Source organism: Astyanax mexicanus, chromosome 2 (genome assembly GCF_023375975.1).
Source record: "Astyanax mexicanus isolate ESR-SI-001 chromosome 2, AstMex3_surface, whole genome shotgun sequence".
Taxonomy (NCBI): domain Eukaryota; kingdom Metazoa; phylum Chordata; class Actinopteri; order Characiformes; family Acestrorhamphidae; genus Astyanax; species Astyanax mexicanus.
This window is the reverse complement of record NC_064409.1, coordinates 5,654,137-5,678,870: the sequence shown is the minus strand read 5'-3', so window position 1 is coordinate 5,678,870 and position 24,734 is coordinate 5,654,137. Positions and strand designations below refer to the sequence as shown.

General features: G+C 38.4%; 1 protein-coding gene across 3 annotated transcripts; it reads left to right on the top strand.

Annotated features, from left to right (window-relative positions):
- The first annotated feature begins 2,730 nt into the window (after positions 1-2,730).
- On the top strand, positions 2,731-17,343 carry LOC111196476 (uncharacterized). 3 transcript variants are annotated; one of them, XM_049473100.1, is made up of 4 exons: positions 2,731-2,901; positions 6,225-6,292; positions 11,818-13,331; positions 13,548-17,343. In XM_049473100.1, exons 3-4 carry the CDS (start codon positions 11,866-11,868, stop codon positions 16,732-16,734), a joined length of 4,653 nt encoding a protein of 1,550 aa, XP_049329057.1. In that variant the 5' UTR covers positions 2,731-2,901; positions 6,225-6,292; positions 11,818-11,865; the 3' UTR covers positions 16,735-17,343. The 3 variants fall into 3 exon arrangements, with proteins under 3 accessions (XP_049329057.1, XP_049329055.1, XP_049329056.1); XM_049473098.1 differs by having other exon boundaries at positions 2,734-2,901; positions 11,818-17,343; XM_049473099.1 differs by lacking the exon at positions 6,225-6,292 and having other exon boundaries at positions 2,734-2,901; positions 11,818-17,343.
- Positions 17,344-24,734: the final 7,391 nt, after the last annotated feature.

Below are 24,734 nucleotides of genomic sequence, written 5' to 3'. Positions count from 1 at the left end.
TGTACAAAAAATGAGCCAATGCCAATGAGTTTGAGTTAGAAAAAATATTTTTTTAGTATCATTTGATGAAAAATGAAAACGGGTGCCACAGACCCGAACACCACACAAGGGTTAAACAAAACATGGTTAGTATCAAGTAGCATTCCCTTTGGCAAGTGTCTCAGCTAAACTCTTTGTGTAGCCAAACAAGAGTCTTTCAATTCTTGACTAAAGGATTTTCATCCAGAAAAAAACAGCTTTTGATTTTTTGATTTTGTGGTAGTATATTGTGAATTTGAGGTGTGTTTAGGATCATTATCTATTTATAGAAACCATCATCTTTTCAATATGTTTGCTTTCAAAATTAGCTGGAATTTAATATAACTTAATCTTATTCTCTCTATGGTAAATCAAGAGATCAGAGTCTGGAGGAAGAGTGGAGAGACACATAGTCCAAACTGCTCGAGGTCTAGTGTGAAGTTTCCACCAATCAGTGCTGGTTTGGAGAGACATGTCATCTGCTGGTGTTGATCCACTGTGTTTTATTATCAAGTCTAAAGTCAGTGCAGTTTTGTTTTTCCACAAAATCTTACAGCACTTCATGCTTCCCTCTGCTACTGACAACTTTTATGGAGATGCAGATTTCATTTTTCAGCAGGACTTGGCACACTGCCCACTCTAACAAAAGTACAAATTGGTCTTATATATTATTCAAATTTTCTGAGACACTGATTTTTGGGTTTTGTGGGGCCTAATTTAGGATATTGAAGATCATATGTGTACATTTCATATACTGAAGCACACTTGGCCTCATATGAGCAAGTTTATTAAGTTTGCTCATCCTCTGTTTGCCCTTTCCCGTAACAAATTTAGACCTGTACCTAACATATCTCAAAGGGAGACAGCTGTTATAAGATAACAGGACATAATTGGCTAGCTCCCCGGGAAATGCTATATGATGACTGAGGAGCATATCTCTAAACTCATTAGATAGAGGCCAGATGGCCACATAGACTCCAGCTCCATGGGAACATCAAACAAAGTGAAGGTCAACATTTAAAAAAAAAACCATACCATGTTGATTTGATCACAATTAAATCCAATTATGGGACTAATGGCATAATGCCCATAGCCTTGACCGGAAAAAACCTCCCTAAAGATGATCATGTTTGGGAACAATTATGTTCAACCAACATATGGTTATATAACAGTAAAAGGTGGAGCCTAAAGCCCCCACCTTTTGTTCACCCAACTACTGTATAAAAGAGTGTGTAATTCTTTGTCTCATCCGAAGACTGGATCTTTCTGACTGAACCTGGCTGATTTTCAAGACAATAAAAGAGCATCTTAGAACTTCGAAGAACTCCGTCTTCTCCTTTTTTTAACTCAAGGCACTCGTCTGTTTTTCCCTTCTTTCTGTTGAATTTAAAGCTTTGTAGTGGTGCATGACTAGATAACTTTTAAAGAGTCTATTTTAAGCTAGCCCAAGGCTTCCCTTTAAGGGAGGCCTTAAGAGTCGTCAGTTTTTGCACGACAGTTTTCATTGACTATTAACCATAATTTGAATTGAATACAAATGCATGCCAGATTTTTTATTTTATAAAATCCCAATAAAATACATTTTAGTTTGCGGGGCTAAATTAAGGAGTGTGAATACTTTTTGTAAGACCCTGTATACTGGATTGTAGGAGTTTATACAATAGACCACGTGTGCCAGGATAACCAGCACTAAGTGCTGGCACTTCTTACATGTCTTTGATATGCAAGATATCACTTATTTACACTGTTAAAGTGTGAAAACGCTGTCTGCACCCCTAGATAGTGCAATTAAAGTGGAGAGACAAAGAGGATCAGTTATCAGTGATCAGCATTCTTTAGAATGCTTTAGTTAATGGCCCTTAAATCTGTCCACCCTGTTTGTAACTAGCCTGTAAGGCCTTTAACCTTTAAAGGAAAATTGGAAGCACACTTGTAGTATACTACAGAAAAGACAGATTCTAGAGGGCTGGAAGTTTTTTTTTTTTTATAAAGCACTTTATTTATAGTATTTCCAGCAAAAGCAACACATTTTATAACTTAACATAACTTTTATTGAGTTCTTCCATTGTTCTCTACTACTCTACACATTCTTCTATTTTTGACACAAAGTCTGAATTAAAAAATAAGACATGTCACATTCTTATTGTAGACACATGGTGCAACAGTGGAAAATTGTGGAGTCATTGTTGCACTTTTGGTTTCAAAAGAAGAGACCAGTTTCTGAATCAGTTTCTCTGATTTTGCTATTTATAGGTATACAAAATAAAAGACCACTTAAAAATGTTGAGTTTCTTTTAATTTTACCAAATTGAAAACCTCTGGAATATAATCAAGAGGAAGATGAATGGTCACAAGCCATCGAACCATCAAGCTGAACTGCTAGATTTTTTTTGCACCAGAAGTAAAGCAGCATAAAGTTATCCAAAAGCAGTGTGTAAGACTGGTGGAGGAGAAGAGAACATGTCAAGATGCATGAAAACTGTGATTAAAAACCAGGGTTATTCCACCAAATATTGATTTCTGAACTCTTAAAACTTACTTGAATGAATATGAACTTGTTTTCTTTGCATTCGTTTGTTATTTCAGCCATTTCTCATGATGAGGTGGTCCGTTCATTTTTTTTTCCAGAGATGTATTTGCTGGAGCTGTGATTGGCTGGGCTGAAAACGAGGAAAGGAGGAGGAGCAGTAAGAAAGGAGGAGGGGCAAAGAAAAGGAGGAGGGGCAAAAGTTTCTAGGCTCAGCCTCTGTGTGTTTTAGAGAGAAGCTTCAGAAAGGCGTGGGAAACGAGAGAGGAGGCTGTATTGTGTGGAGGAGAGACAGGACTGCGTGGAAATGAAGCGTTTATGGATTAAATAAAGAGCCGCACTGCGTCTTTAAGCTGGTAAGTTGCAGCTCTGTGTAATTTTTTTAAACGGAAATGGTCGTTATTTGCGTTTTTTGTAGGATTGTGCTACTGTTTGATACTGTAGCCCAGGGTCGGCAGTTAGTTTTGGCCGCGGGCCAGTTGTTTTCCAAGCCATTACTTGGCGGGCCACAAAAAAATGAACCCAGGAAAGCAAAAAATAAATAAACAAACACACTGCTCCTCACGCGGTGCATTTATAGTATCGCTGCTCCGGCTACTGCAGGGAAAAAACGCCTTTTAAGGAGATAGGAGCCTGAGAACGGGTGGAAACGCCCAGCGCGAGAGAGAGACGGGAAGGAGTAAAAAACTAAAGTTCGCCAGAGAAGCGGTTTTTTTGTCATTTTAGTTCAAACAACCTCACGGGCCAGATGTTTCACTCTTGCGGGCCACATCTAGCCCGCGGGCCGCCTATTGCCGACCTCTGCTGTAGCCTAACGTTAGCTTACCTGTTTATCTGGTTTTATTGATGTACAATAATTTTAAATCACCTTTACCGGATGCAGTTTGTAGTTTGTTGGCTTTTTTAACGATTTAAAGGTTGTGGCAACTAGTTTTTGATGTTTTTAAAGAGTTTAAGTAGTTATAGCTAAGCCATGTGTGCCCCCTCCCCCAAAAACAACACACAAACTGAAACAAATCTAGGGATAAAACCGCAGGCTGAAGAGAAACTGCCAGAATCATTTTTACTAGGTTTTCCTGAGGAAAAAAATAGAATAAATAAAAAAAAAACATTATTATTTTTTGTTGTTCTTGTTTTTATTATTAATATTGTCATTATTGTTGTTCCAGGGTCTGTCGTAATTTATATTTAATTTTATATATTAATTCATTTATATACGCCACCAAATGCTACAACCCTTGTAAAAAAAAAAAAAAGGTAGTATACTTAAGAGCATTAAAATTATGTTTAAATTAGGTAAAAAATAATACTAAAAATAAGTTTTCGATGTAATACCTTTTTAAAATTTAAAATACACATTAAATATACTTTCTCTGTATTTTCTTAAAATGTATATTTAAGCCATGCTTTAATTTAAACGCCGTGTTAAAAGAAAAAAAAAATATATATATATATATATATATATATGTAGGGATATTAAATACTGCTTAAAGTGTACTTTAGTGTAGATATTTTTTTCCCCAGTGTCATTAAGGTGTACACTATGTGCAGCGATACGCAAAGTAGTACATTTACAAAACACTTCAAGTGTATTAAAAATATGTTTAAAAAACACATACTTAAATCTACTTAAATTATAATAATCTACAGAAATTATACGGAAAAGCACTCAAAAGCGCAACATAATGATTTTATGTTGTGTTAAATTGTAACTTAATTACATTTGAAATATACTTAAGGTGCTATAAGTTGTTCCAAAATAGTATTTTTAGTATGTATTCAAGTAAGTATTTAAAATTTTGTATAGTTTTTCAAGGGCATGAAGAACTGAGATAACAGCATTCCAAGGGGGTGAAGTCATATAAATTGTATGAAAGAAAGAGGAGCATACAGAGCCCTGCAGACTCTCTCTAGACACTGCCTTAATTTAACCCTTGTGAAAAGAAAGTATACTTAAGAGCATTAAAAGTATGTTTAAATAAGTGAAAAAAAAATACTAAAAGTACATTTTCAATTTAATATACTTTTTTTAAAATACACATTAAATATACTCTCTCTGTTTCTCCTTAAGATTTTTTTTAAAGCAATATGCTTTAAAAAAAACGTGTTGATGATAAACAAACATATATATATATATATATATATATATATACAGTACGTCTTGGCATTAAATACTGCTTAAATACACAAAGTACTAAATTTACAATACACTTTAAATGTATTAAAAAAGGTGTTTAAATAAAAATATACTAAATCTACTTAAGTTTGAAGTTTGAAGCATTCAAAAGCACAACCTAATGATTTTATGTTGTATTTATATATAGCTTAATTACAATTGTATACTTAAAAAATATTAAATATATTTAAGTTGCCATAATTTTTTTTTAAGTATGTATCAAGTCTAATGTTAAAAGTATATACTTTTCAATATTAAGTATACTTTTAAAATATATACTTAAATGCACTTTTCTTTTACAAGGGGTGGTGCACTGAAATAATGAAATAATGATTCCGAAGAGATTAAGTCATTTTCTCAACTTAACAACATTTTCTCAAGAACTCATCTGACGATGGCTCCAGAGTTATCTGGAGATCATGATTGCTTTAAAGATTGAAACTTAGATACAGTAACTGAATCAACCTATTGTCCTTAAAAACTGTCTGTCCTTAAACACTGCCTCAGGTTAATGCTTAATACCTTAGTTTTAAATAAAGAGCTGGGCCAACATTTCATTAAATTTTTACTCAACCACAGGGTGGCCACGGGTCCTTAAAAAGTCTTCGAGAGAGAGATACTGAGAGAGATACTGAGAGTGAGAGTGAGAGTGAGAGTGAGAGTGAGAGTGAGTTAAAAAAAATATTTGGAAAAGGGTATTAAAAAGTCTTAAAATGTCTTAATTTTCACTTGGTCAAACCTGTAGACACCCTGAACCAAGCATTTGGATCTTTTATTTAATTTAAAACAGAGTTTTATGTTAAAGAATCCAGAGCCGAAAAAGATTTGGACCCAGCAATTACTTAAAGTGACACAAATGCTCTTCTGCTGGCAGAATAAACAGTTTCAGATGAATCATTACCTCCTCTGTGGGAGTGCGAGGGATGCCATCATAAATAGATGGGCTGTAAAAATTGCTGCAGTCCTCTTAGAGCTCTTAAAAATGATGAGTTTCTTTGATTTTACCAAATTGAAAACCTCTGGAATATAATCAAGAGGAAGATGGATGATCACAAGCCATCAAACCACCAAACTGAACTGCTTAAATTTTTGCACCAGGAGTAAAGCAGCATAAAGTTATCCAAAAGCAGTGTGTAAGACTGGTGGAGGAGAACATGATGCCAAGATGCATGAAAACTGTGATTAAAAACCAGAGTTATTCCACCAAATATTGATTTCTGAACTCTTAAAAACTCTTTATGAATATGAACTTGTTTTCTTTCTATTATTTGAGGTCTGAAAGCTCTGCATATTTTTTGTTATTTCAGCCATTTCTCATTTTCTGCAAATAAATGCTCTAAATGACAATATTTTTATTTGGAATTTGGGAGAAATGTTGTCTGTAGTTTATAGAACAAAACAACAATGTAAGTTTTTTTACTCAAACATAAATCTATATGTTGCATGTTTTGGTAGCTATAGGATAATTAGTTTTTAACTTTTTGTGTTGATCCTTCTCCCCAGCTTGTGTTCACAGCAAAACAATGAGGGGAAGAAGAACGTCAGGCCTTTCTCCAACCAGCCCATAAAAAGTAAGAATTACACTGTTATATACCTTTTTTAATGTACCATTAAATATGTTAATAATGTTGATGCAGCAGATTTAAAAATACACCAGTTTAATATAATTTTGGTTTATATTTTACAGCCTTCTTACTTTCTGTCGTAACTGTAGGTCATATTAGGTGGTCATATTAGTTTTCAGTATTCGTGGTTAGCTTTTAGAAAATTATTAATAACCCTCTATAAGCACTTGAGATGGTGAAGTTGCTATGCAAACAACCTGCTTAGGAATTAGGCTACGTTCACATTACTAGCCACATTGCTCAAATCCGATTTTTTGCTCAGATCGGATTTGGATCTTGACGGTTCACATTCGCAAATGTAAGTGATCTGTATCTGTGTGTAATGTGAACGAATCTTTCCCTGAAACTCCTCACATGCTGCACATTGATACCTGTATAAACGTCTCTTTCTTCACCAACAAAAAAAAAAACTCAGATTAGAGAGGCGAGAGGCTTTATAAAGAGAAATGGATGCGTTTTTAGCAGCTCATATGTGGAGCATCTTTTGCTGGAGTGGAGAAACAGTAAACAGCTGCTCTGAAGTACTGAAGCTCAGGTCGAGGAGGTTTAAAAAAAGGCTGTTTGCTTTTCCTGTTTCTGCAGCTATAGCTGCACAGCTGCACCAAGAGATGCAGTTTGATGTGTACGAGAGAGAAGCACGTAGCGCATGCAAAAAAAGCGTAAAAAAGACGCATGACTTCTGCATAATTTGACCGTGCGCATTCATGTCGTATGTCCATGGATCGGATACGTATCCGATTTAGGACCATATGTGAAAGTGACTTTAAATCTGATTTGAAAAAATCTGATTTGGCACATTCACACAGCCATGAAAAAAAATCAGATCTGAGCCACATTGAGCAAAAAAATCTGATTTGAGTCACTTCAGCCTGGTAATGTGAACATAGCCTAAATGATGTAATGATGAAAAGAAATGTTGCAATTTCTTTTAGTGTCTCTACTTACACAGTAAACCCAATAGGGCTTTCTTTTGGCTAGAGACCTAATCAGCAATCTCTTAAACTAGGGGCCGAAGTAGCTTTATGTTTCTATTCTATTTTTTTCATTGATTAGTCAGTCTTCAAACTGCTGATATGTTTCTGCTTAATTGCAATGAAAACCTGAATCCACATCGACTCACTGAGTTATTTTTGTAAAAGTAACAATAAGAGATTTTGTCATGCTGATACCATATTGAGTTTCTCGAGACCTTTGTGAAGAGCTATCACTCATAAACGCCATCATATATGAATTTCATATGATTCTCTCATGCATCTGATTTTTCTTCATGGTCTCCAGTTATTTTCTGAGCTGTTTGGATGGCCCCCTTACACTTAGCGTGGCCAACTTTAGCTTATTTGCAAAAGAGTGACAGAGCCCTTCAATGGCTCCTTTTAAAAAGGGACTGTAATTGGCAAGTATAGAGCTGGTGAGATATCTTGGAAGATTAATAAGTGATAATATTGCATAGACCTTTTTTTAACTTGTTTAAAAGGGTATTATAAAGTATAATATGTCCAATTTAACATTTGTCTCTTCAGAAATGCAAAGAATGTGATCCCTTTGTCTCCTGAGTGGTGTGAGGCGATTCAATTGGGCTTCTCACCTTGGACATTAGCATTTGTTAACAGACAGGAATCAACCTGAAATTGATTTGATTTGATTGTTGATTTGATTGATTTGATATTTCATGGTATTTTCGCGATAACGATACTCTTGCCAATATGACTGAACACTGAATTTAAATATTTCAAGAATACACACACTACTGTAACAAAATAAAAATTAAATTTTATTTGGCACCACCCCATCCTAACTAAGATATTAAAAAATACAAGAATTTTATCAGATTTGTAACAGAAGTCAATTATCCAGAATATCAAGATACTAATAATAATGCACTCCAAATATCTCCATATATCCAGGATTAAAGTAAAATAAATGATACTGGACAGAGACGATCTGTTTCTAGTAGGTATATAATGGGAAATGAGAACAGTGTGAATTTTTCTTTTGCTAAAAACAGCAAAAAAGTATATTGTAGTACCCTGATGTGATCATTAGGGGTGGGTGATATGGCACCATATTTCAGGGTATAATATCATTCAAAATATTCAACTTTTTTGGCTATACTATTGCGTACGGTACGATATGGCACACCCCTAGCTGATTGTATCATTTGTTGATTAAATTAAGTCTAAATCCTGGCCAAAGGGCAGTTGATACCTCTTGCTTGGAGAGGATCTGAAATCTGAGTTTCTTGTTCATATGAAATGTGAACGTGTTCATGTTTTGTATCATTTTAATGGTCTCAGTGAAGAAGTGCTAAAGATAACCTAAATATAATATTTCTGAAGATATTCCATTCTGGAGAGACTCTCCCCTTCCTACTCCTGATGTGTTTAGGATTGCACGTGATGATCAATGGTCATGATGATCAAAGGGTATCTTATTGTAAATATTGTGGCAAATTCTTAATTGTCTTTGCACACCCCCGCTTCTCATCTTGGACATTATCATTTCTTAACAGACACAAATCAGCCTGACCTGTGATTGTTGGGGGTTTATTTAATGAAAATTAAATATTATTTTTGCATACAATGTGATACAGCACACCCCTAACTGAGATATAAAAAAAATACAAAAGAATTTGATCAGATTTGTAACAGAAGTCAGTGATCCAGAATATCATGATACTAATAATAATGCACTTCAAATATCTCTATATATCCAGGATTAAAGTAAAATTAATGATACTGGACTGATAAAATCTGTCTCTAGTAGATATATAATGGGAAATGAGAACAGTTTGATTTTTTTTTCTGTTGCTAAAAAACCCCAGAAAAAATTAGTACTTTGATGTGATAATTAGGGGTGGGTGATATGGCACAATATTTTAAGATATATTATCGTTCACTTAAGGCAGTTAAATCAAACACGTCATGTTGCAATGTTTTAATTCTTGACACGAGAAATAGATACACAGCTCTGTCTCTGTGTCTGTGTGAGTGACAGGCTACTGCTGCCTGAGAAGCACAAGGGGGGGGAGGGTGCAGGAGTAAACACGAGGTAACCACACGCATGACCTCCATCCACATGGTTGGGCACGTGCTTGTAAAGGTGCACGTGTGGAAATCTGTCCAGCGCAGTTTTGCAGTGCAGATATTTTCAGTTACAGCTGAATTCATGCTTTTAATCTCAGAAAAACATACGCTCTTATTTACCTTATAAAAAGCCATTTAAATGTCTGATTAAAGGGCTGATTACTGTTGTTTTGCTGTTTTCCTTTGGTTTTAAGTGCTCAGCGCTGACTCACCTCTTGATTGGTCGGGACGCAAAACAGCGCGCAGGTGGGGGCGGGGCTAGTGACGTCATGGGCCCTGTATTGTTTAATATTGCGATATATATCGTCGAAAAAAAAGAACATTTGCAATGTAAGATTTCTCCAATATCATGCAGCCCTAGTCAGAGATCACATGTGGTTTTGCTTAGTGACCAAATCTTACCACAGGTCCCACGGCTCTAAGTTTAGAGGTCACAAGTAGTATTGTTTAGACACCAAATCTTTCCATTTGTCCTATGGGTCTAAGGTCAGAGGTCACAGGTGGTAATGATAAGGTAATTACAGGATGTACGAACACTCTTTATTCAATGATTGTCATCTGTTTTAACCTTTTCCTTGAAGAGGGGGGTTGAAACTTGTATTTAAAACTCAAAGTCCTGAGTCTCCATTTGATCATATTAAATAAAGAAGCTTCCTCTGCACTCTGCACAAGAAAGAAACTCTACAATATATCGTTAACTGTTAATCTGTAGTAATTGCTTTGTTAAGTATTTTTTAAAGGAGGCTTTTTTCTGTGGGTTTCTTGACCTTCATAGTTCTATAGTGAGTTTCACTGGGCGCTATATCTCACTCTTAGGCCCAATCCCATCTCACTCCTTACCTTTTCCTTGTTAGGTTGGCGGGGTAGGTTAGGGGAAGGGATGGGGCTTGTTGGCCCTTCATATGGAGATTTTTCAGAGGCACACTTCAAACCGTGGGTAGGCTGTCGTAACAAACGACCATAAAAAAATCCACAAATGTTAATATTTTTCTTGTTAAAAGTGGTGATTAGCTCTATATTATCATAGTTTAATGTGTAGTCTCAATGTTGTATGGCAGAATGTTTCATAACAAGCATACAAAGATCGCTAGTAGTTTGTTAGCTAGCTAACTTTCCCATTCAACCAAAGACATATTGGCTACCCCTTTTTTTTATTTTTTTTTATGTGTTTTTCCTTTTTTTTTAATGCTGTGACCTCTGACCTAGACTAGAATACAACCCTGGGGCAATGCTTAATCCATGTAATCCTTAAAGACCACCAGGTGTGACCTTTGACCTGAAACTGGTGGGAAAGGAATGTGGTCAGTGCCACTCTGGCAGCCAATCGTGCACAGCCTACTCTCAACCAGAAACACTTGACCACCTAGAGGAATGCTTCAGGCATTGAGGAGGTAACCGAAGGAGCTGAGTGCCAATCCATCAATCCATACCTGGGAATACTATCGTACACACGTTCTCAGACACACACACTCATACTTACGCCCACACACACACACGAGCACACCAGCTTCCAGTTTACCTCTGACCTACATGTTTTTAGACTGTGGGAGGAAACCGGGATTCAGAAGGAAACCCCCTGCAGACACGAGAAGATCAAAGAAACTCCGCCCAGATAGGGAATTGAACCAGAGACCCTAGAGCTAAGGAGTAAGGGGTTAGTTTATTGGACATCAGTACAGTGTGGGAAGTATTCTTAATAAAAGAAATAGAAAGTTCTAATGTGAGACACCTAGCCATATTGTTAGAGGCCATTTTCCATAAACAGACACACAAACACACACAAGAGGGCCTTTCCTATTTTTGTCCAAACAAAGCCAGCTGAAATGAGCGGACGCATGCAGAAGACCTGAGCACTAAGCAAATCAGACACATATTCAGAAAGTTTATACACGATGCAAATTAAAACTAGAGTTACAACTCAACTTAATAAGGAAGAAAGCACAAACTGCAGACACTCAATTTAGAAACGGACAGGCCGATGATAAACTGGGGTACATGGAATGCAAAAGTATATATGATATAGGGACAAACTGACGTGGCACTTGACCCTAGTAGAATAAATCTCCAGGCACCCGGCCACAGCTGACAGCTCCATGCGTGGGAGAGGCAACAGGTGAAGAGGGTACCGGGGTCTTAAAAAAAAAAAAAAAAAAAAAGCACGAAACGTACCTTGTTGGATACGATTGTGTTTCATTTTTCATGCTTCTTTGTCATTGCTGTATTACACAGAGCTCTGCAGCGCCTCTAGTGGTATGGAGGTATGTGAAAATTGCATACCGGTTCTAATTTCCCCTCTGGTATAGATGCTCTCAGGAATAACACCTGTCCTCTCATAACAATGAGCCTTGTTTATGCAGTTTGTTCATTTGCTGTTTCTTTTTCTTTTAGAACCATCACTATCTGAAAGAAGGTAGCCGACTAAGATCAACCATCAAAATGCAAGCTTTCACTCGGACCCCGATGCAAGTGAGGGGGAGTGATCGGATTAGTCCACAGCAGATTAGTCCATCCAGTCTGCAACCTGCCTCGACATCACAGAGTGGATATTACGTTGGACAGCATGCGCCATTTAATGCGTATAATACTGCGCATCCTAATGGAAACTCCTTCATGTCATCCTCCCATCCTAATTCAACTTCATCTAATTTTCAGTCAAGTGCTTGCAGTAGGAATAACTTGCCAGGCCCACAACAGATGTTCAGCAGCCAGAGGCCTGGTCCTTCATCACAGCCTGCAGCCTACCACAGTTTGCAACAACAGCAACAGATGCAGTTCAGTAATCAGGTGGCTCCTGGATTGCATAATGGATGGTATTCCTGCTCTTCATCTCAGCCCAATTCAGACATTGCAAATTCACAGCCAAGCCACGGACAGTTCCCTGTGCAGAATCAGGTGCATTACAGACCTTCAGGTTCTTCCCAAGCTCCTTGTCCAAATGTTACTGCTCATGTTCAACAAGTACCAATTAATCATCAGAATGTCCCCTCTGCAAACGTAAACTATTACTCCCAGTCGTCGCATATGCCCCACGGTCAAAATGGCCAAGTCATGTATACTTCTACCTCATTCCCATCTGCTCCGAACAATGGCGTCCCTGTGTTGAAGACCAATCAGACGCATGTTTTGGTTCCATTAAGGTATCAGAATCATAGCAGAATGCAAACCATGCACCAACCTGCACCTCAGCCTCAGCCACAACAACAAATGGCAACAAATGCCAATCAGGCAGTTCCGACAATCAACATTAATCAAGGTCAAATGGCCGCAGTACGAAATGCTGCTTCGTATGGCTCTACTGCACAGCAGCAGCAGCATTCTGTAACACAAGTTCCCACGGTGCCTTCCATGCCCCCACCCTACACAGGTCAACATGTTTTGGTTAATCAAGACCAGTTGCCAAATAGTGTAAATCCAGTTCAGAACAGCACAACAGAGACTATAAACCAAAGTCTCTTGCTTGAAAGCGTGCTGCAATGGTATGCTCAGAACAGTGCAAAGCAGAACGCAAGTCAAAGCTCATCAGCAGGCTCTCCTGTGCACAACCCCCATCCACAGGGTTTTAACAATGTATCTCAAGGAGTGCAAACAAGGCAAGCCACACAGCACTGCAATTCTGTCCCTTTTTCTGACCGTTCCAACAAGATAAGCCTGCCTTCGTTTCCTGCCAATCAGTACAACACAGAGCCTCAAGGCCTTCAACCTCAAGCAAACAGAACAATGGGTGTATTGTCTACACACTCCCAGAACACAAGGTCTAGCACATCTCCCTCTGGGGAAGCATCACATTCTCCCCAGTCTGGAAACTATACTAAAGTCACACTCTTGGGTTTACTGCTAGACCAGAATGGTCAAGTTGGTCAAGTTGGACAAGTTGTCAGGCACGATGGACATCCTGTATCTACCTCAGTTAGGGGACAGCAGCGAACAATAGCAAACAGAACAATGGGTGTATTGTCTACACACTCCCAGAACACAAGGTCTAGCACATCTCCCTCTGGGGAAGCATCACATTCTCCCCAGTCTGGAAACTATACTAAAGTCACACTCTTGGGTTTACTGCTAGACCAGAATGGTCAAGTTGGACAAGTTGTCAGGCACAATGGACATCCTGTATCTACCTCAGTTAGTGGACAGCAGCGAACAATAGCAGGTCACCCTGCAGCTGTGGCAGAATGCACTCAGGCACAAGCACCTCCCACTGCAGCGTTACACTGTGCTGTTCCACCTAATGCAAATGAAAGGGAAGTCCTGAAGGTCAATCCATCGACCACCAAGGATCAAAGCAGTCCAGTCAATGCCGGTGAACATGGAAGTCAATCGAACGCGGCGAGATTAGAAGGTGCAGAGTTCAACAGATCGCAGCTGAACTCCAACATGAGGAGAAGTGAACGGAAGATGAGCAGGAAGAGGCAAAGGGAGGTGGAGCTCTGCACAAACCCGGCTGACTGTGTAGAGCTAGTAGTAGCACTGCAGAAAGCAGCTCGTCAAGTCCAGAGAGCAGTAGCTGTTGTTCCACCCATTTCTCAGCAGGCCAACTCTGGGAAAACAACGGATTATTCTGAGGAAATTGAGAGCAAGCAGTCTGAAACAATTGCACCCAGCTTACCCAAAGAGACCAGCGAGGAGTTGCTTCAGACACAGAACAGTATTAAACCTGTAAATGAATCTACAGTCAGCATCAGAAACATTGAAGAACCACTACCTGAAAACCCTACAGCAACTGACGTTCAAAATGTTGACGGTGCTCAAACTGCTGAAAATGGACCTATAGCCAAGTCCCAAAGCCCTAACCAGGTTCAAGCTCATATCTCTTCAACTGACTTGACGGCCAAGAGTCCGGAACAACCAAATGACAATCAGAGCAATGTCAGTCCTTGTTCAGATGATGCTATGTATGATTTTTCCACTGTTCCAGTACATGATTGTACACTCACACTATTACGCTACTATATAGAGTGGCTGTCTAGCACGCAACCTGTAGATACAGAGAAAGAAAAGGACCTGGCGACAGATGTTAGTAAGCGTATTGTCGATCTCTATTGGAATGGGAATATAAACAACATGGGGAAGCAAGTAAGAGAAGCAACGTGGGCAAAGAGTTTACCAATATTTGCCTTAAGAAACAATGAGGATGTGGTATTTCTACATGTTGAACCTCAAAACTTAAAAAGACTGGCATGCCATCACATCATGGAAGAACATGAACTTGTCTTGCCAGCTGAGAAGTTCAGGTCCTCATGGTTGAATGTTGAAGAAGTTCCACCTGATATAGGTAAGGTCCTTGCAGAACCAATGTCAGACTACGACTTCACATGGTGCACCGATTCTTCAGTGTCCATGTCTGATGGTACTGAGCTTCCTGTGAACAGTCATGTCCAGGATAATGCTGCTCAAGGCCTGGTGGTGTCCACCCAAGACATTTCAGATGTGTTGAACAGTGCCGTGAATCCTCAACAAGGTGTAGTCCAGGTTGCGTCCCCCGAAGAAGGAATATCTAAGATTACATCCTCGGATGGCACTGGTTTGAGTCCACCAGACAGTCTTTTCCAAGATGGCCGAAATGATGTTGCAGACCAGGTTAAGTCCATTAAAAAGGAATTATCTGAGACTCCATCAATGGACATTACTGAGAGTCCTGTATCTGAAACTGAATCATCTAAGACAACCTTAGAGATTTTTGAGCAGAAGGTTTTATCAGATCTGTTCTCCTCATTCCACATCCCAGTATTAGAATTAGAATCAAATGAAGAAATTGAACCAAAAATGCGAATTGAAAACAAGCAAACCCCTACAGAAGTGCCTACCTTTGCATCACATTTAAGCAATACTGATCAACCAGTTAAAAGTGATGATGCCAATTATGAGAAAGAAGATCTTTCAAGTGCAGATTCCACCAATGACGACCTATCAATGGATGTCGTACTTCTTTCAACTGACGATGCAACAGCAATCTTCAACGTGCATGAAGAACCCCCAGAGTTGTTCCCAGAGGAAACTATCATCTCTATCAGTCATGTAGACAACTTGACACATGACACGACAGAGATTCGGCCCTCTAGACCACCCAAATTCGCTTGTCCGCATGTGACCGACACAATACATGATGGTGACCATTTCTGCTCCAAGTGTTTGGAGGAAACACCACTGCTCGATATAGACCTTGATGAGTCTCTCTCTGATGGACCCAATGTCTCAAATAGCCCTCTTAAACCAGGCAATGGGAGCTGTAGTCCAAATTCTGTGCAGCAAACTGAAGAAATAATAAATCTATCAAGTCCAGATTCTAATGGGTTGATAAGCCCAATGTCTGATTCGTCAGAAGACCCTTTTACAACAGATGATCAGACCCAAATCTCCAGCCCAGAATCTTGTGAACCACTACTTCTAGAACCATTCCAGTCTGTATCCCTAGAAAGTACCAAGCCAGTTTTAGAGGAAATCAATGAAATTGAGAGTTCAGCTGTACTGAAGGTGCACAAAAGTCTTGGACAAACCAAAAAGGCTGAGAAGGTAAAACCTTCTCAGGCCAATTTTGTTCCTTTACTAAAATATAAACAGTTAAAAAAGAACAATCTTTCCAGAACTAAGCCAATGCCTACACAAGATCACCTTTTCACTCCAGATATTGTGATTAAAAAGCATAGCTCCCATAAAAAGCATTCAGACATTCACAGACCTGCTTCTAGTGGTGAAGACAAGAGTTCCAGAGAGAAAAGCAATAAAGGAAAAAGAGAAGAAAAGTCTATTAAACAATCTGCTCAAACTGATGCAACAACATCTTCTGCAAAACCTGAAACGTCAAGTGACCTTAAAGCAGTTCAGAATAAAAACCTAATGTCTCAAAAAACAAAGGGGCCAGAATCGTTTAAAAGGTCAAATTCTTATGCAGGTCAAGATCAGCAGAACAGACAGACCAAACAAACTGTACGAAGACTTTCACTGTATGGTGCTCGCGATCGGAGCAGTGGTTTTGTTCACCAGTGCCACGACAGAGAGAGGTCTTCTTCAGCCCCCGTTTACGTCAAAGTATCTTCTGAAAAGAAGGAGACTGAAATTAGCAAGAATTACACTGATGTGCCTTCAGCAAAGCAAAAGGTCTATACGCAGTGGTCTAGCTCGTTTGTGCAAAAACAGAAAACCTCTTCACACAAACGCAAAAGGCAGAGCAAAAACGAGCTCAAGAAGGTCATTGAAATCCAGAAGATTGTTATGAGGGAAAGATTTATGTCCAAATCTGACAATGAGAAGTCACCAGAAGCCAAGAAGTTGAAATCCACAGTAATAGAAGATTACTTTGGCTGCTGATTTACTTCCTGGACAGTATATGGTTCTGATACAAAGTGAGAAGCCTATACTTATCAATGCTTATATTGTGTATATATATATATATATATATATATATATATATATATATATATATATATATATATATATATATATATATATATATATATATATATATATATATAGTGACTTCAGTGTCATTCTAAGTACTGTAATTTACTAGATATTTTCGTTGGTCATATGTTCAAAAAGTCAATGTTAAATCTATATTTTACTTTGTGTTTTCTGAATCCAGCTGGATTGGTTTTATTCAGTATTAAAGTTCTTCTCTTACTCTATTTTTCTCTACTGTACTTCAGAAGGCAGCTGTTTGTTTGTTGGTTGTTTTTTTTTTCTTTTTTTCATGTAATATATTGTATTTTGCATGTGAATTAGCATTAAATACATGTTTTTTTTTTTGTTGTTTTTAAAGCTATGGGAGAATCGGGACGGGTTGCCGAGTTTCCTCTGTCTCCTTTTTGCTGCCATGTTGTTAATAGTGTTATTGATCTCTGTATGTGAATCACTTTTGTTTTTGTATTGTTTTTGTCAGATTTGTAACAATATATTTTATACTTTTTTATAAAATCATACTGTTGTGCTGTGTTGTTTGTTTAGGCCTTTTTATGAGCCCTTTCTCACCTCTCAGCAGGTTGAATGTGCTGTAGTGGCTTCATTAATACAAATAAGTACAAAATATGTATTTTTTTTTTTCCGTAGCATTTTTGTACTTTATATTAAAGGAGAACTCTGGTGTAAAATGGACTTTTGTTGTAGTAAAACATGATAAAAAGTACTTACACTTGATGAGTAGTACACCTCCGTTCTCCCACAGCGTTCTGAGATCCAGACATTTTAACAGTTTCTCCAAACACCCTTCAGACTGGGTGACACGGGGCATAATTTACCCTGATAAATCACTTTTTATACCGTTATCCAGCTCAAAGTAGCTCCACACCTCCTTGCTAGAATCTGGAGAGCCCTGTCATTTAAAACAAGGCATTAATAACTTAAAAAGTGCACAAGAAGCTTATTAAAAAAACTCTGTTTACATCCTATAATGCTAGCTTTAGCCAAGCACCGCCATCACTAAACTGAAAATAACATAGACATATATAGATATATATATATATATATACATAGACTCGGCATAGCCTGCCTCCTGGCCCCGGCTGCTAAGCGGCGTCTATGTATAAATATGTCTATATTATTATCAGTTCAGTAATGGCGGCGCTCGGAGCTGAAGCTAGCGCTAAAGGATGTAAACATAGCTTTTTAATAAGCTTCTTGTGCACTTTTTAAGTTCTTAATGCCTCGTTTTTAATGCCTGGGCTCTCCAGATTCTGACAAGGATGTGTTTTAGCTACTTTGAGCTGGATAACTGGTGTAAAAAGCGATTTATCAGGGCACATTATGCCCCGTGTCACCCAGTCTGAAGGGTGTTTGGACAAACCTGTTAAAATTTCTGGATCTCAGAACGCTGTGGGAGAACGGAGGTGTGCTATTCATCAGGTAAGAGCTCTTTTTATCATGTTTTACTACAAATGTCTATTTTACACTCCTTTAAGCACCAACACATTACAGTCATAGCCAGTCATAGTCATTATTTCTGCTGAACCAAATTGCTGGTCCAGATGTATATATATTTGGAGCCTTTGGTCCAGAGGAATATATTTTCTGGGGGCCTTTCCCCCAGATGTTTTGATTGGGGCCTCTGGTCCAGATGAATATATTTTTGGGGCCTTTCTCCCAGATGTTTTGAATTAACTGGGGCCTCTGAAATGCCATGTAAGAATGTATGGATACAACGGCAAAAGTCTGTAACTGGTTCCACTATTCTCTACAAACCCGCACAGAAATGCAATATTCATACTAATTAGAAACTATATATTAAGAAAAAAATCATGGGTTTATAATTCATATACGTCAATACATATATGTTATACACTGCCCCGCCACCTGGATTTAAGTAAGTAAATGATGTGGGGTTGATGCTGCAGTTGGTCTGCAGGTTTAGGTTCAGCAACAGTATGTGCTGAAAGAATGAGGTCAGCTGACTACCTGAATATACTGAATATAGACCAGATTATTCCATCAATGGATTTATTCTTACTTGATGAACACGACCATATTCCAAGAATATGACGAGACCAGGATTCATGGTGCTGGAATTGTGAAAGAGAGCATGGAGGTTCAGGGAGCATGAGATCATTATTTATCATTTTCACACATGGATTGAGATTAAGAGAGTTCACCACAGAATCCAGATCTTAACCTCATTGAGAATCTTTGGGATGTGCTGGATGGAGAAGAGCTGCTTTGTGCAGTGGTCAGACTCTACCATCATCAATGCAACACTGGATTGAAATACAGTAAATCTTGTGACGTTGCAGACGATTATTGAAACAATGCCACAGTGAATGTGTGCCACAATTAAAGCTAAAGGCAGTCCAACCAAATATTAGAGTATGTGACTCTTTACTTTTTTGGTGGCTTTGTGATTATATGGGATAAATAGCCTAAAAACCTTAATATTAATAAAAAACATTACACATAGTCTAACATTGAAAGGTCAGAAAGTTTAAGGCCTGGCTCTGCAGACTTGCAGTATGGAGAAGCCAGAACACCTGACACAAGCATATCAACCTAAGCCCCACCCACCTAAAACTGACCCACCTGTCCTGAGCTGAGTTAAAGATAAAGATAGATACTGATGGTATGAGGAATACACTGAGAACGTTCTCTACTAAAGATAAAACGAAGACCGTTGGACATGGTATCTCAAAAGCATATCTCTAAACTTGTGACCTGTGTGGGAGTACCCACCAGGAACTGACTGGTAGCTTTTAAAAAAAGACAAGCAATGTAAATTGGATACAATTATGTTCTGATAAAATTAAAAGTTATATAATAAAAAAACAGGGCGCTGAGTGGTCCAGCGCTCTAAAGCGCTGCCACTATGAGCAGGAGGTCACAGGGTCGAACCCCCCACTCATGCAGCTTTGCCATAAGCTGCCGGCGCTCAGAGGGAGCACAATTGGCCCTGCTCCCTCCGGATGGGTAGATGGCGCTCTCTCCCCAAATCACTCCTAGGGTGATGTCCACAGTACAGGGCATCTGTGAGCTGATGTACCAGCGCTTTCCTCCGAGCGTTAGCGCTGTAATGCTGCATCAGCAGCAGCTTGAAAAGAAGCGGTGGCTGACTTCACATGTATCGGAGGAGGCATGTGCTAGTGAGGTGTACTATGTATGTTTGTCCCTTCTTGGAGATGAGAACAATAGCCTTTAGCCCATATGGTTTCATGTGTCCAGCTGAACTATTTCTGAGTAGTCCATTTCTATACATGATTGGAATGTCACCTATGGTGTCAGGTTAAAAATGTACCGCTTCTCAAGAGGTCATTTCTACATATATGGGGAAGCTGTAAATAGGGTGGTTGGAATTCTTTAGGTATGCAGAGCACCATATAAGTATAAGTATAAGCTGTTCCAAAACAAAATACTGGGAGAGAGAGGACTGGGACACCGAGAATTGACAAGCTCTCTCCCACACTGTGCTTCTGATTGAAATAAAATATTTTGTTCAGATTGAGAAGGCAGTGTGTACTGAGTATTATTTCAAGAACGACGACCTCCCAAGAACACCCAAAGAGAAGTCCTTTAAAGACAAGAAGACACCACACTAGTCCTCCCCCTCCTGGTGTGTTGGGGCGTTACTAGTGATAGGGGGAGTCTTACTGAGTGGGTTGGATAATTGGCCTTGTAAATTGGGGAGAAAATGGGAAAAAATTTGAAATAAAATTATTAAGAAAAAAGACAGGGCTAGAAAGCCCCCTCCCAAAATTGCCTTGTACTTTATGTATTGTAGAAAAGTGCTGTCTTTAGCTTCTCTGTTGAATGTTCGTTGATCCAGGAATTCAGTCGACACGGAGATTGAGAGTGAACAAGTATGATTTATTTCAGATATCTGGGAAGAACAAATACAGGCAAAGCATCCTAGCCTAAGCTAGTAAGTCGCCCCCAAGTTCTTCTGAACCTCGGCATTTCTGACTCCATCTTTTATACCCTTTTGTGACGTACCTCGGTTGCTAGGTGGTTGCTAGGCATGAATGAGTAATACTTCTGTTTTTCTAATTATTAGTCCATTTTTAGTTTTATTCAGTCTTTCTCAGAACTCGTTTTATTTAGACCTTCTCGGAACTTCTGTTTGACCTTTGCCCAGTAGGCTTTCTGGGGAATCGTGAGTTGCCAAAAACACTGCTCGGGAAGTTTCAATTCCCCTAAGTGGCGGGCCTTTGGTTAAACGAGGTTCTATTATGGGTTATTGATTCCCCTGCTCAATGAAGAAGGGAAGATTCAGTTCCCCTTTGTGGCAGGCCCTATGGGTTATTAATTCCCCTGCTCAATGAACTTCCCCTATTTGTGGCGGGCCATGGTTAATTAACATTCACATTGTCTCACTGTGTATCTGCAGTAAGTTTTAGTTCATACTCTCCGTTTTATAATGGTATCGTTATATCTACCGTAAGATTAGTTAGTTAGTATATCTTAAACAAAGCTTGAAGTTGTATGTATAACTTTTCAGAGTAATCTTTTAATGTAAGGTTACAAAATGTACTTTATTCACTAGTTTCAATCCAGCTAAAAAGAGGAACCCTGTAGTCTGTACTTTATTCATTAGTTTCAATCTAGCTAAAAAGAGGAACCCTGTAGTCTGTGTTTTATTCATTAGTTTCAATCTAGCTGAAAAGAGGAACCCTGCAGTCTGCCACGCTCTGGGACCGCAAGATGTTTTTACCATTAAAAAGAGGAAGCATGTTTTCTACAGTTGACCCGGTCAAGGGTCTCTTGGGTCAGTGCTGCTGAGATGAGAGATTCTTTTAAGCAAGTATATGATGTGTCTACGTGTGGAATACGATGTGTCTACGTGTGGATTAGTAACTAAGTATTAATGTTTACGAGAAGATGACGAGAATATAGAGTATAGCTTACATAGATATATTTGTGTAATATGTGCTTTAATTATCTAAGCTAAGGCTTTAGCAAGCATGATTATTGTAAGGTAAGCTCTAGCATGATTATTATAAGGTAAGCTTGTTATTTTAAGGCCAATCTTCCACAGTATATAAACAAGAATGTATTGTCTGTATTAGTTGGGAGATCTTTAGGAAGACGTAATTAATTCAGTTACTTTTTGTTTGTTTTATACTGCACACAAATTTGAAAACTTAGCTAGTGTTACACTTTGCCCAACTTCCTTCTTGGGAGTTTGCATGTTTAGCCCTATCCTCAGGGGGACGTCTGTGAAAAATATTTTACACTTCTACTCAGTGATAAAACTCTTGAAATAAAAAAAAACAGGAGGACTAGTGAGTTTTTAGGCTTTCTCGGTCACATGACATCACGTTCAGTAGCTCCTCCAGTTCCACTCGCTGTTGTGTTTAAATGGATCTCCGTGGAAGTGTAACTACGGTGCTCGGCAGTGGACAAATAGCTATTTTATTAAACACGAGGAGACGAAACTAAGATATGAGTCTTACTGTGATCGCTTTGACTCGTCTCTTCTTTGCACAAGAAACTCTAAAACACAAGTGAGGACTGCAGTTCTTTGAATCTTTTTGTGAGGTCTTTTTTGACCTCTTGGATGAGTCATCGCTGCACTCTTGGGGCAACCAGTCACTCCTGGGAAGCACTATCTAAGCACTGTTTCACACAGGGCCATGCAGGTTTGGATTTTTTACTTTATTAATAATAAAAACCTTCATTTAAAACTGCATGCTGTGTTTACTTGTGTTTTCTTTGACTAATATTTAAATTAGTTTGATGATCTGCAATGTTTAAAAGTGATATATATATATATATACACCACTATCTATGCACAGTATGTATGTATGTATAAATTTATGAGCCCATCACTCTCTAAAAATCTATAACCATTACCAAAGAAAACAAGACTCTGACTTCTAGTAATGTACAAATTGGTCAAATTTATTGCAGGTTCATGGCACAGCCAACTTGACATGTACAGAGTCTTTAAATAGTTACTACAATGCATCACATGACTCTTCTCATTGTCTATTTTACCAGAGGAAGTGTGTTTAAGCTTAAAGATCCTAAAGATCCTGTTTTTCAATTTAACTTTGGTTTGAAGATAGAGGTCAAGCCATAGTTCAACTGCCATCTGGTCACCCACATAAGTGCCGCATGAGGTAATGCTTACCTTACCTTTTTTTAACCAAAGAGCTGGATATGGTTCCCCTTTTGAAAATTCTTGCAAAATAGTGACCCTGTAAGATCCCCAGTCTTTGCAAAATCTTAGTCTGTGACTAAAAAGTCTGCTACTTGTCTTCAGATAGATGAGAAGGTGTCAGCCTTTAGTCTTTTTTCAGAGTCATTTCAAAGTCGTCTAGTGTATGATGAGCGTAAGTGAAATTCCAATCACGGTAGTTAATTCCGCTTTATGTTGCTGACATATTTCATGCAGCTGTGAAAAGCAAAGGTAAAGACACTGGGGCATAATATATCACAGGAGGGGAAGTCCTTAGATGAAGACAGGAAACTGTTTTTTTTGCATGCACAGAAGCCTTTATTAAAGCAACATATGATGGTATTTATTGGCACAATACATTTTTGCAGAAGCTGCATTTTCAGTTACGCTAAACGCCCTCCAGCACTGACTAATATGACCTATGATAAACCTTCAGCTGTGTGCAAGAATAAAACATAAGAAAGCACCTAAAATGATAAGTTTTGTTGATTTTACCTAAATAAAAACCTCTAAAATATAATCAAGAGGAAGATGGATGATCACAAGCCATCAAACCAAACTGAACTGCTTGAATTTTTGCACTAGGAGTAAAGCAGCATAAAGTTATCCAAAAGCAGTGTGTAAAACTGGTGGAGGAGAACATGATGCCAAGATGCTTGAAAACTGTAATTAAAAACCAGGGTTATTCCACCAAATATTAATTTCTTTTTTTGGTGCATTATTTGAGGTCTGAAAGCTCTGCATCTTTTTTGTTATTTCAGTCATTTCTCATTTTCTGCAATTAAATGCTCTAAATGACAATATTTTTATATGGAATTTGGGAGAAATGTTCATAGTTTATAGAAAACTTTGGACTTGGACTAAAAGCCCAAGGTTGTTTTTCTGCAAAATCATGGTGTTTTTCAAAATATACAAACATATACTGCCGTTCGTAATCTGACGACTCTTGGCCTCCCTTAGAGGGAAGCCTTGGGCTAGCGTAAAATAGACTCTTAAAAACTATCTAGTCATACATCACTACAAAACTTTTAGATTCTACAGAAAGAAGAGAAAAACAGACGAGTGCCTTGAGTTAAAAAAAGGAGAAGACGGAGTTCTTCAAAGTTCTAAAATGCTCTTTTATTGTCTTAAAAAATCAGCCAAGTTCAGTCGGAAGGATCCAATCTTCTGATGAGACAAAGAATTACATGCTCTTTTATACAGTATTTGGGTGAACCAAAGGTGGGGGCTTTAGGCTCCACCTTTTACCGTTATATAACCATATATCGGTTGAACATAATTGTTCCCAAACACGATCACCTTTAGGGGGGTTTTTTCCGGTCAAGGTTATGGGCATTATGCCATCAGTCCCATAATTGAATTTAATTGTGACCAAATCAACATGGTATAGTTTTTTTTAAAAATGCTGACCTTCACTTTGTTTGATGTTCCCATGGAGTGGGAGTCTATGTGGCCATCTGGTCTATCTAATGAATTTAGAGATATGCTGGCCTCTACCTAATGAGTTTAGAGATAAGCTCCTCAGTCATCATATAGCATTTCCCGGGGAGCTAGCCAATTATGTCCTGTTATCTTATAACAGCTGTCTCTCTTTGAGATATATTAGGTACAGGCCTAAACCTGTTACGGGAGAGAGCAAACAGAGGATGAGCGAACTTAATGAACTTGCTCATATGGGGCCAAGTGTGCTTCAGTATATGAAATGTACACATTT